The 11,416-nt window shown below is 39.8% G+C and overlaps 2 protein-coding genes across 2 annotated transcripts; one reads left to right on the top strand and one right to left on the bottom strand.

Moving 5' to 3' along the window:
• The first annotated feature begins 3,027 nt into the window (after positions 1–3,027).
• tex261 (testis expressed 261) lies at positions 3,028–6,839 on the top strand. Its single transcript, XM_087788189.1, has 6 exons — positions 3,028–3,222; positions 3,996–4,075; positions 4,157–4,310; positions 4,639–4,706; positions 4,792–4,891; positions 6,037–6,839. The coding sequence occupies exons 1-6, from the start codon at positions 3,153–3,155 to the stop codon at positions 6,150–6,152; spliced, it is 588 nt and encodes a 195-aa protein (XP_087644315.1). The 5' UTR covers positions 3,028–3,152; the 3' UTR covers positions 6,153–6,839.
• Positions 6,840–7,690: 851 nt separating this feature from the next.
• Positions 7,691–10,989, bottom strand: ankrd53 (ankyrin repeat domain 53). The gene is made up of 5 exons (XM_087788188.1): positions 10,865–10,989; positions 10,590–10,789; positions 9,192–9,356; positions 9,021–9,132; positions 7,691–8,921 (listed from the first exon to the last, which is right to left on the bottom strand). The coding sequence occupies exons 1-5, from the start codon at positions 10,964–10,966 to the stop codon at positions 8,526–8,528; spliced, it is 975 nt and encodes a 324-aa protein (XP_087644314.1). The 5' UTR covers positions 10,967–10,989; the 3' UTR covers positions 7,691–8,525.
• Positions 10,990–11,416: the final 427 nt, after the last annotated feature.

Raw genomic sequence — 11,416 nt, 5'->3', positions numbered from 1 at the left:
TTTTATTGTTTGCTCCAAAAAGGTGTCGGCTGCAGGGATAAAATCACCGGTGCTGTCGAGTGTAAGATACACCCATGAGGATGTGGAGAGGCAGCAACGTTTATCCTTTCAATCCCCAATCTTGACCCAATTCTACCGAGTTTGTTTGGAAGGGTTGATTCTCCAAAAAGGTAGGAAAATAAAATGAAAATTGTCCAAACTGCAGGAAAGAGGTCAAAGAGAGAAATGAGTGTAGTCTAAGACATCTTCTGGTTGTTTTATTCATAACTTATTTAAACAGAAATATATTTCTTAAATTCTCAAAAGCATTTTTATAATAAGTTATTCGTGAGTTTTAACTTAAGTGGCCTTAATATTGAAGTAATAAATGTGTGCCAACGGACTTTGAATATGAATTTCTGATTTTTTTTTTATGCATTTGATTTATTTTCATTCAATTTTTATATGTTGAATTAACAGTGCATGGAATTTTACATAATGATTTCACTATATAGAACAGCTGAGATGTTCCTTCCATGCCACAGTTGATGATGTGATTATGTACATTATTGTTTTCCTGTACTTCTCCCAGAATCATTGGTGATTGACGTTGAAGAATGTATTTTTGTGAAATGTTGATGATCATGATGATATGAGGTCTTTGAAAGATTGTTCTTTAAGAGACACAGGAAAGTTGGGTATTGAGTTGTGTCTCAAATTGCATACTTGAATACTTAAACGTAGTATTTTTAGTGCATAAGTGCATCTCAATTAGAATGCGAAATGTAGTGCGCCATACATACTAAATTGGCGTACTAAAACTGCCACAAAACTGAGAAAGGATCGATGGACACTTTATACCCTAAACGGCCGCCATTTTAGTTACGTTGACGTTATAAACAAAAGTTACGTCATATATATATATATATATATATGTGGTGTGGAGGTGTGAAGGCATATACTGTATATATATATATATATATATACATATATGTGGTGTGGAGGTGTGAAGGCATATACTGTATATATATATATTTAAATATATGCATATACTTATATATACATATATATATATATATATATACAGGTGCATTTTCAGCCAGCAGTAGGAGATGACACGTCTTTGGTGCTGATACCGGCGTAAATGTCTCGTGAATATTTAGTTTCTCATATTCTTGATCCAAACTTGCAAAATGTGCTCCGAGCAGGTGTCGGCGATAGCGTTCCTACAGCTGGTTGCAATCATCGTTAAATAGTAGTAGAAGAAGAAGCTGTCGCATCATTACCGGTGCATACTAGTTAGTACGTACACTATCTTGATGCATACTAACCGGCAGTGCACTAAGAGAACTATGCAATTTGAGACACAGCACTGGTCTTTGATGAGGAAATTCTTCAGTATTCAGTATGGTTGGCATTGGGGCTGGAAACAAGGAGGCTGGTAACAAGGATACACACAGGAACATGTAAACAGAAAATGCTGGTTTAGTGGAATATGTAAATGTCAGGTAAAACATGATCATTGACCCACAATAAGCTGAATTCTAACAGTGTATCCAGCTGCATTGAGTATAGTTCTAAAAAAGGGGTGAATTTGATGGTTCATGAACATTTTGTTAGCGTCATACAATGGTGTCAATCGGAGGACCTGGAGGAACCCTGCTGAATATCTAAACCACCAAGAAGAAGTGACCTTGACAGTGAGTCTGTTCTTGTATGAAGCTGATGCAGCAGAGTACCACACGGTGATGGAGGAGGTGATACTGGACTTTACAATGGCAGTGGAGAGTTGGAATTCCCTCAACTGATGCAGGAAGTCCATCCACCTCTAGGACTTCTTCATAATGAGACCGATGTTCATCTCCTACTTCAAGTTCAAGTTACTTAGGTTAAGATGGTACACCAGTCGATCCAGCTCTGATCTGTAGATGGACTTGTCTTCGTCTGAGATAAATCGGAGTGGTGCCGTCCGCAAACTTAAGAGTTTGACGGTGACTTGAGGTGCAGCTGTTGATGTACAGGGAGAACAGCAGGGGTGAGAAAACAAAGCCTTGAGGGGTACCTGTACTGATGGTCCGAGAGGCCGTGAGATGTCTCCCCAGCTTGACTTGCTGCTTTCCAATTGTTCGGACAGTTGTGCACGTCTAGCTGAGAGAGTTTGTCCTGGAGGAGGACAGGGACGACTGTGTTGAACAAACTTTCTCGGCTAGACGTGCACAACGGTCTTTTAGTCCGAAATCAAGATACACGTCAATGCCCTGCAGGGGGAGCCCATGTTTCCTTGCGACTTCTAGCGCTTGCCTATAAACGCAACCACTATTCTCACTGGACTTTCTCAAAATGGCTCCTCGGGACCAGTTTATGGAAGCATGTTATTGCCATCAGAATATTGAATGCTTTATTTGAACAATTAAAAACTTATACATTTTTTTTATTTTTAAACATGGTATTTCCTTTACCATTTAACAATGTTTTGGATAAATTAATTCAGTAATTTCTATATTGAAGGGTTAATTTTAAAATTATTAAATAATGTAATTCAATAATTTCTATATTTCTATTCTCCTCAGCTTATCACATGAATTACACAGATCTTGTCCTTGTTTTTTTCCAAAGGTACTTTTTTGTTCAGCTCATCTCAATGCTCACCGTGGATGATGGACTCAATCTTATGGTTCAAACATGAAATCCTCACAGTTGTGGGTTGAGCTGCTTGGCTGAAGTCTGCACTCTCTAACAGTGTGATTGATTGACTTTTTGTTTTCTATTATTATTCACTCGGAAATGTCCTCTTTCAATGGATTAAAGATTTTTGTTATTTCAGTATTCACAAAACCACAGATTACATTTAAGATAAAATACATTTTTTGATAATATATGTGTATTATTAATCAGAAAACTATTATTATTATTCATCAAAATCTCCTCTTCTCAGCGGTGATTATTTGTTTCTTTCCATGTTCCATATTTAAAACTGTCGTTCCTGTCGTTCCTGTCCTCCGGCCACAGATGTCTCTGCAGCCGGAGCTCAGCAGCTTCTCTCTGGATCCTTCTCATGCTCTCCTCAGCACTGGGTCAGACCTTTGACCGTGCTACATCCCCACGTAGCGGCTGGATCCCCGTTTTATAATAGACATTTTTAAATTGTTGAGTGTTTGTTTACATGCAGCGAGATGTGGTTTATTTATTTACTGAGCTGGTTGTCGCTGCTGATCCAAGTCTCCTTCGTGACGCTTGCAATAGGTACGTAAACACTGGCTAGCTAGCTAGCTTTAGCATGCTAACATTTGCCTAGCTTTGAGCGTTGCACCCTGTTTTTATCCTAAATAAATAATTTAAAAGGGGGCAATATTGGACTGTTACGTTTAAAGAGTATATTTCGTAAATAATCGATCAAGGATATGCGCCAAACGCTGAGCTGTAACTACAGGTGATAGCTAGCGGCTAAGCTAGCTAGTGAGCTGTCGCTACTGAAACTTAAGATGGATGTAAACTCTGTCGTTCAAGTGAAATACATTTAATAACCAGGACGGATAATGTGTCCAAGTGTTGCTCTTTGTTGACTTTGACTTCAAAAGTAGCCATAAACACTTCTCAGTCAAGGCGGGATAAAAGTAATTTTGACATACTCCTCCAAATAACTTTCTAAACATGCTAAGGGATTATGGAACAGAGAAATGTATTTGTTTTGACCAGAACAAGTTTGTCAAACTTTTGGTCTCCTGTCACCTGAACACGTCACGTGTGTTGTTAGCGGTAAATCCACGTCCACAGATTCCTCGCCACGACGAAGGTGTGGCTGTTAACTTACTGTGGCCTGAGATATTGTCTTTATTAGACACTCTTAAACGAATATCGTCTTGGAAAGATATCTACCACTAGATTGAAACCCTTTAGTGTTCAAGCTTACAGTGTCTAAAGTTAAATAAAGTTATTGTTGTGTGTTTATAACACTGCTTTCTGTGTCATTTGCCAATCGAGATTTTAATTTCTTGTTTTTTTTTCTCCCCATGCAGCTGCAGGTCTTTATTATTTGGCCGAGCTTATAGAAGAATATACAGTGGCGACCAGTCGAATAATAAAATACATGATTTTGGTAAGATTGTTGAGTCTTATCAGATTGGCTTGTTTTGTTTGTCTGACTGACCCTGGTGTGCTTTTTTATGCTCCTTGTTAGTTCTCCACAGCAGTGTTGGCAGGTCTGTACCTTTTTGAAGGGTTCCCAGTATTTATGGTAGGAGTCGGCCTCTTCACCAACCTGGTTTATTTTGGCCTCCTGCAAACGTTCCCATACATCCTGCTGAGTTCGCCTAACTTTATCCTATCGTGTGGTGAGTAGTGTTGATCTTTCTCTCTGTTATTGAATTGGTTGAATGTTTATGTCTGAGGCTTGTGCGTTTTAATATTTTTCAGAATCCCAGTTTTAGAATCAACTGTATCTTCTTTCAAACAAGAGTCTAATTGTGATGCTTTTTGGTTTAAATTGGTTTAAACATTCAGCTATGCTATTTTTTTAATTTCTGTATTTTAAAATGCACCTCAATGTTTTTTTTTTTACCACCAAGTATTTTGACAAGAAACTGAGATTACTTCTAAAATGGTTTAAAAGGCAATGTATTGAACCGAAAAATGATAAATTGTTTTTCTTTTCATCCGCAGTGTTAGTAGTAGTGAACCACTACATGGCCTTTCAGTACTTTGCACAGGAATATTATCCATTTTCAGAGGTTCGTCAATCTTTATTACAGATGTCATCACTGACGACATTCATCTATACATGGTATCTAAATTGACATATCTGACTGAATTCAGGTTCTGGCGTATTTCACCATCTGCCTTTGGGTCATTCCCTTCTCCTTTTTTGTGTCGCTGTCAGCCGGAGAGAATGTCCTTCCATCCACCGTGCAGCAAGGTATGAAACATTTATATCCAAGTTCACAGTTTTTATGAATGTATTTAGAATGTGATGAGTGAATGAATTTGATATAAAGCTGTCTGAATATTGGTGTTTGCATGTGGTTGATGAGCAGGAAAAGATCACAAGGGATAACTTTGCTTAAAAGGCTTGTTTCTATGATTTAAAACAAAGGACTTAAGCTAACTAATGAGGAATAGCAATACTCTTGGTCAGATTTTCCACAAGTATCTTTTTTCAAACGAAAAACTTTCACCATCTGCAGTTGCATCATCACTAAGAGAGTTAGATATTGCAGTCAGTGCTGCAGCCTCCATCAACAATTCAAGCATTAACGGCAGAATTTTAAACACCAGCGGTGTTGCTGCAGCAGTTGTGTATTTCCCTAATTCAAATATTTGTTTTATATTGAATATCAGTTTTTTTAGCCAAAAGTGTCACGTGTGAACTGAAGAGAATGAGACCAAAACTCGATAGTGAGTCGAGTATATTGAAAAATATCCATGCACGTCACAAAAATGTTAGTTCTTCATTATTTATAAGCATGTGTAACACACTTGTGTGCCCATGGCTGTTGTATAAAGACAAACTATCCTCGATAAAACATGTGATAGGCAGACTCTCTAATCGCTTGAACAGAAAATATTTCTCATTCTAGCACAATGTGTCTGTTACTGTTGGTGTCAGACTGGTACGCTCACAGCACTGACAGGCCCATGTGAGTGGAGAGTGCTACTAGTTCTGGCTTTGGAATCTGACGATATGATGGTGTATATCGTTGGAAGGATAGAACCATTTTTATCCCGTAATTTCTATTATATCGACATTTTATAAGCACAATGTAGGCTAGCGTTTTCACAACAACAGACGGTACCAATTAGTTACCAACACGCAAAAACTTTTGGCACTGTCGGTACCGGATACACGTGTTGACTCTTTGCAGAAGAGACACAGGGTCACTTTACGCTAGTACACACTCAGCTGTCATGCTTAAGAAGAATGTAAAAATTAACGTAAAATTTGAAAATTCTTTGGATTTAAGGCTTATGAATGCAAAATAATCATTAATCATGTGACTTATGTAGCACTATAAGCCTCACACAGGTGCTAATCCAACATGTATAACTGACATTTTTCCACAGATGATGTGGTGTCCAATTACTTCACCAAGGGCAAGAGAGGGAAGAGGTCAGGGATCCTCCTGGTCTTCTCCTTCCTGAAGGAGGCAGTGCTGCCCAGCAGACAGAAGATGTACTGAGGAGCTGGACTTGAGGCGCAGCCCCAGGGGACTGCTGAGTGGAGCTAAAAAGAAAGACTGACTCCAACACTTCTGTTTGGGATAAATCCGAGACTGTGGCCAAAAGAAGAAGACGATCACATGACAGGGACTGAACCATGATGGACAAGGCCATGACGATTTTGAAACGCCAACGACAGACACGGATGGGGGAGGGGGGGTTTCTTATTTCCATGTTGCACTGTCTCGTTCTCTGTCTATATTTACGTTCTGAGCAGCCACGTCTGTCTCTGACTCTGCCGACGTCTGTCCAAGGTGGCGCCACTAAATCCTGTCCTGTCTCACTCTTCAGAACATCCAAAAGACAGACGATCATAGCCAGAGTTGGATTTCACTTTAGAGAAGTGTACGTTTGTGGATGCCCCGAGGATTTTCTTTTTTTAGTAAAAGGCTTCATGTGCACAAAACTGTGAATCTTTCTGTTAGTCTGTGTCAGCTGCCCCTCGCAAAACGCTTTGGACTGTTTTAAATGAGTAATAATAAAAGGAGGTTTTTTTTCGTATCTGGTCTTAAGTCAACGAACCGGCCGTCACACACTCACTGACCCGACCTGTGCAATGAGTTTTGTAAGATTGCATGTTTGGTTAAAAAAAACTTAATCAAACAAATAATTTGATAGTTCTATTAAAACAGTTGATAACAAATGTCTGAATTGCTTCTCTTTTTTTTGCGTTAATGAACCAAAGAGCCACAGCAAACATTTAATGTATGATCGTCCTACTGTACAGCAAATAATAGCATGTTTGACGTGGCATCTTGCTGTCATCACTGGGCCTCAGTAACACTTTTATTTCTTACAAGAAGACCAGATGTCTCTTGATTCTTGCGACCTGTAGGTGATGCATTTAATATTTAGTTTCTCAAATGTTTGAGTCTACGATTCAGGACGGTCTTTATGTTAAAAAAGAAGTCTCCCCGTGTGATAAAACCGTCTCTGTCTCCTCTCGGATGTTGAGGGCTCCAGATCGATGTCACAACAGATGAACCACATTGACCAGCGAGTGCACTTTGAACCCTGACGGGGTGTGAAGTGCCTCATGAAGAAAAAAAAAGACAAATCCTTGCGACCTACACACCGTACAGCTCCGGCTGTCACACCGACGTATGCATGCCTTTGACAAGTCCTCACCTGAGACCGTGTCCCTGAGGGGGATCCATGGAGGAGCACAGACTGCTACGACAGGTGAGCCTGGTGATCGGGGATTTCTCTTCTTGCTCTCTCGGTTGAGCCCTCATGACTATGACAACATACATGTGCAAGTGTCTCCAGCCCAAGAATGTTGAAAGGTTCTCAAAATATAAGCATTTTATTAGTTTAATAAACAATGTTTTTGACATTTATTTGACTTAATAAACAAAATGACACTGATTTAAAAGCTTAGCATTTTTCATACAATGTCTCAATCTTTTTTCTAATACACAAAACTATAGAAAAGAGGAATCCTTATATATAGGATTCAGATCAATAACATATATATCGTAAATATACTATAATAAAATCTATACTAAACCATTGGTGCATTTGGTACAACCCATAGTTAGTAAATATCTGTATCTACTTAAAGCTCTACCTCATAATGCACTTATTTGGCACGTAATAACAAAGTACAACATGTAAATAAAGTTTTAGTCACAAATATTACATTTCACGTATGAATTTCACACATCCATTACTGACTTTGTTTTTGTTTGATTTTGGGTGTCAAACTGGTCCAGAAAAGGGCAGAGACGGTGCAGGTTTTTGTTCCAACCGGTCAAGCACACATGCGTTAACGAATCAGGTGTCGGTTTAAACAAGCAACACCTGACTGACAATCAATTGATTTCTGTATCCAGACGCCTGATTGGTTCTACTATATGTGCCTGAATGGTTGGATCCAAAACCTGCACCGTCTCGGCCCTTTTCTGGACCAGTGTGACGCCTGTGAAGAGCTTTTCTAATGAAGTATTAATTATTGAATGTATGTAAGAAGCACAATATTAATTTCTTGAAAAGATAAATTAGAAATGAAGTAAGGGCCCACTTTCATTACAAAAAGTGTCTCGTAACTTTTAAAGCAAGCTCAGCTCTTTGCCAGTGGTACATTGTTTTGGCTGTGGTCCAGTTCAGTTGATTTACATATTTAAATAAGTACCATCTTATAAGCTGACCTCCTGAAGTGCCATTTCTCGAATGAAATCCATCAATTTTTATCGCTACATAGCTAATTTTGCATGGTTTACGTTGGACATACTGGAGATAAATCTGTAGTAACCTCGTTCAATTAGGTCTCGATAGTTATCTATTACTGACCAAAGAGGAAAGGTAGTTTTCTTAAACGCAATGAAAGTTGTTTACTTAGCTCGACGGGGCACCTGCAAAATGTCGCGAGTCACCGCGTGGAAGGGAACCCTGTGGTAGAAGTCTCGGGGGAACAGCACCCTCCTCAGGATGTCCTGATCAACTCCAGGAGCTGAGTACGGCTTCCTGTCCCAAGTGCAGTTGTACACAAACTTCTGGGTTCTGAAGTCCCACCAAACCTTCACGTTCTTGCGCAGGTCGGGGTCTCTCTGGGGCTCCGCCGGGGGGCATCCGGAGTAGATGGCCCACGGCCGAAGGGGCGGAGGCGGTGGGGATTCCGCGCACCTTGTATGGAACCTTCCAGGTGTGCTTCGACTCCGCCTCCGAGTTTTCTGCACGGGCACCCCTTTTTTCTTGGCCCATTCACTCACCTTGACATTTGACAGTCCCTGCAACAGAGAGACCAGCTCAGCTCCAGAATGAGAACTCAAATCACACAATTACAGCCTCTCAAGGAGATGTATTCAGGTTTGATTCGCCTCGCTCACCTCTCTGTAATCGATGTCGGACTCCAGCAGGTCATAGTACAGAAGCTCCACCTCCTTCCTCTCCTCCGTCTCCTTCATCTTGTCTCCGATCCACATGCAGGTCCTCAGATACCTGAGAGACATCCACGCTCAGCTCAATGCTTTTTCTCCTCAGATGTTCCCATGCTTTACCTGGCAACCTTCTGGTGGCCCCAGATGCGGGCCAGGTCCAGAGGGGTCAGTCTCAATCTGTCCTTGGAAAACACGTTGGCCCCGGCCTGGACCAGGATCTTCACGCAGTCCAGGAGGCCCCGGGAGGAGGCCTGGTGCAGCGGCGTGTGTCCGGCATCTGTGAAGCTGATGAAGGGACGGAGAATTGAATCGTTGTATAATTGACTCCATCTCTGCTGGTGTTATTATCCTCATTACAATCATCATTATCATCACAGAATCGTTTGCCACTGCTGGTGTTTGTTGCCCCGAGCAACACAAACAAAAGTTGGGATATGAACTTGGAAAGTGACTTCTCTCATAATGAACTAAGCGGTGCTGATCCTCATCTCATCTTGTGTATATTTAAAACAGATGTGTGCAAACTTTCCTCAAAGACAACCACATGGTTATTTCTGCTGCTCTTAACCACATGAATTAAAATGTTGTGCCTATAACACACTATAACACACCTAAAACAGGGCTTAACAAAATATATTTTACTTCTGAAATTGAAATGGTATTAAGAGAATCAAACCTTCAGGAAGATGAATTCAATTCATAGCTTCATATGATTTTAATTTGAGTTCAAAGCATATGTAACTCAAAAGTTTAATGTTTTAAACCGATGCACCTGCAGCACAGTAAAATGTAAATAGTGATTAGCATTAGGGGTGTGAGAAAATATCGATAACTTATTTACTACAATATTATTTTTCACGATACTGAATCAATATTCAACAGCACTGTATCAATCAACAGCAATGTTTTAAAAAAACCTTTTTATATTTTAATAATTAATTCTATAAAAAATAGAATAAAAAAATAAAATAAAATTGTGTTTACATCTTCAAATCAAATGCAAATATTTACAGTGTTTCTTCATTTTTGTGTTGCAATTAAACTTCCGGCAGCTAGATGGCGGCAGTCATTATGTCCTCCACACCAATAAAATCCTGTGAAATCCTGGAGATGACTGGGGACGAGAGGATACAGTCAAAGTCAGCAGCTTCTAAAGCTGATGTTTTGACATATTTTGGTTTCAAATTAAAGCAGTTGCGACTTCATCAATAACCATGTGGTCTTTAAATTCTTCACCAAAGTGAAGTACTTGTACAATACTACAAATATTTACTTGTTCCTACAGTATCACAATATATTGCATAGTTTCCCCTGTATTATATGTATCGCCTGAGTTTCGCCAAAACACACCGCTAAAAAGCATCAGAACATTTTTAACTTGTGATTTTTGTATTTATTGTGCATTTTCTAATTTAACACTTTAGCTTCTGCATGTGTTTTGGTGTGGTGTTAGGAACAATAGCTATTTCCTTCGGTTGACTTAACTAAACTTGGGTTTCAGGTGCAGGTAAAACATACACGTTGACGTTGGCTCCCTTGTTGAGAAGGTATTTGAGGCAGTGGATGGTGTTGGGGGCGCTGTGTGCCGAGAGAACCATGTGAATGGGTCTGTGACCGTCACAACCTTTGCTGTCCAGGCAACACACCCCGGACTCCACCAGGCGGCGGACCGTAGACAGGTGGCCATTCAAACAAGCCACGTGGAGCCCGGTCAGATTCTAAGAACATAAAGTGAAACGTCTCAGAGGCGAAATGTTTCAAGCACATGAATATTCAGGTTCGAACTCTCTGACCGCTCTATCAAGCTCTTTCATCCTGACGGTGTCCATCAGCCTCCGCGACAGAGCCTTGGCTTTCTTCCTGTCCGCTCGCTCTTTCTTCTTCGCCTTCAACATTCTGTAAAACCTGGACGTGATGCTGAAAGTAAGAATTCAACTGTCATTCATCTGTTGATGTCTGCAGACTCAAGGGTGCAGTCGGTAGTTTGCCAGTGATGACAAATCAATCTCTAACAATCACAGTTTTTATTTCACAACTTGAAAGAGTATTTTTTTACGACGATCGCAGCCTTCAAAGAGGAAGAAAATGTATGACCTTTGTTTGGGGAGATTTTCTAAGGTTGAAGATGAAATATCATTAAACGTAATTACTCTTTTTTAAAACTCCTGAGGTTTTTTATTTAACCAGATTGACAAATAATTGAAGGAATACAATGAAATAGTAAACATACAATATTGAATGACTCTGATGGGAAAATACTGGTTTCAAAAGAATATTTCTTTGTGTTAAGTTGTGTTGTCAGTACCAGTCCAATGTGTGTCTGTAGCTGAAGAATTGAATTATAT

The sequence above is a fragment of the Callionymus lyra genome, chromosome 4 (genome assembly GCF_982586985.1).
Source record: "Callionymus lyra chromosome 4, fCalLyr1.hap1.1, whole genome shotgun sequence".
Classification (NCBI taxonomy): Eukaryota; Metazoa; Chordata; class Actinopteri; order Syngnathiformes; family Callionymidae; genus Callionymus; species Callionymus lyra.
The sequence above is the reverse complement of the archived record's forward strand: the minus strand, read 5'-3'. Positions and strand labels throughout refer to the sequence as shown.

What these genes read in the sequence shown, in the direction of transcription:
- tex261 (XM_087788189.1), top strand. Translation starts at nt 3,153, where the DNA reads ATGTGGTTTATTTATTTACTGAGCTGGTTGTCGCTGCTGATCCAAGTC. An exon ending in TAACTTTATCCTATCGTGTG is followed by an intron (nt 4,311 to 4,638) that starts GTGAGTAGTGTT and finishes TTTCATCCGCAG; the next exon opens with TGTTAGTAGTAGTGAACCAC. An exon ending in AATATTATCCATTTTCAGAG is followed by an intron (nt 4,707 to 4,791) that starts GTTCGTCAATCT and finishes GACTGAATTCAG; the next exon opens with GTTCTGGCGTATTTCACCAT.
- ankrd53 (XM_087788188.1), bottom strand. Translation starts at nt 10,966, where the DNA reads ATGTTGAAGGCGAAGAAGAAAGAGCGAGCGGACAGGAAGAAAGCCAAG. An exon ending in TGAAAGAGCTTGATAGAGCG is followed by an intron (nt 10,790 to 10,864) that starts GTCAGAGAGTTC and finishes TTATGTTCTTAG; the next exon opens with AATCTGACCGGGCTCCACGT. An exon ending in GGCCACCAGAAGGTTGCCAG is followed by an intron (nt 9,133 to 9,191) that starts GTAAAGCATGGG and finishes GATGTCTCTCAG; the next exon opens with GTATCTGAGGACCTGCATGT.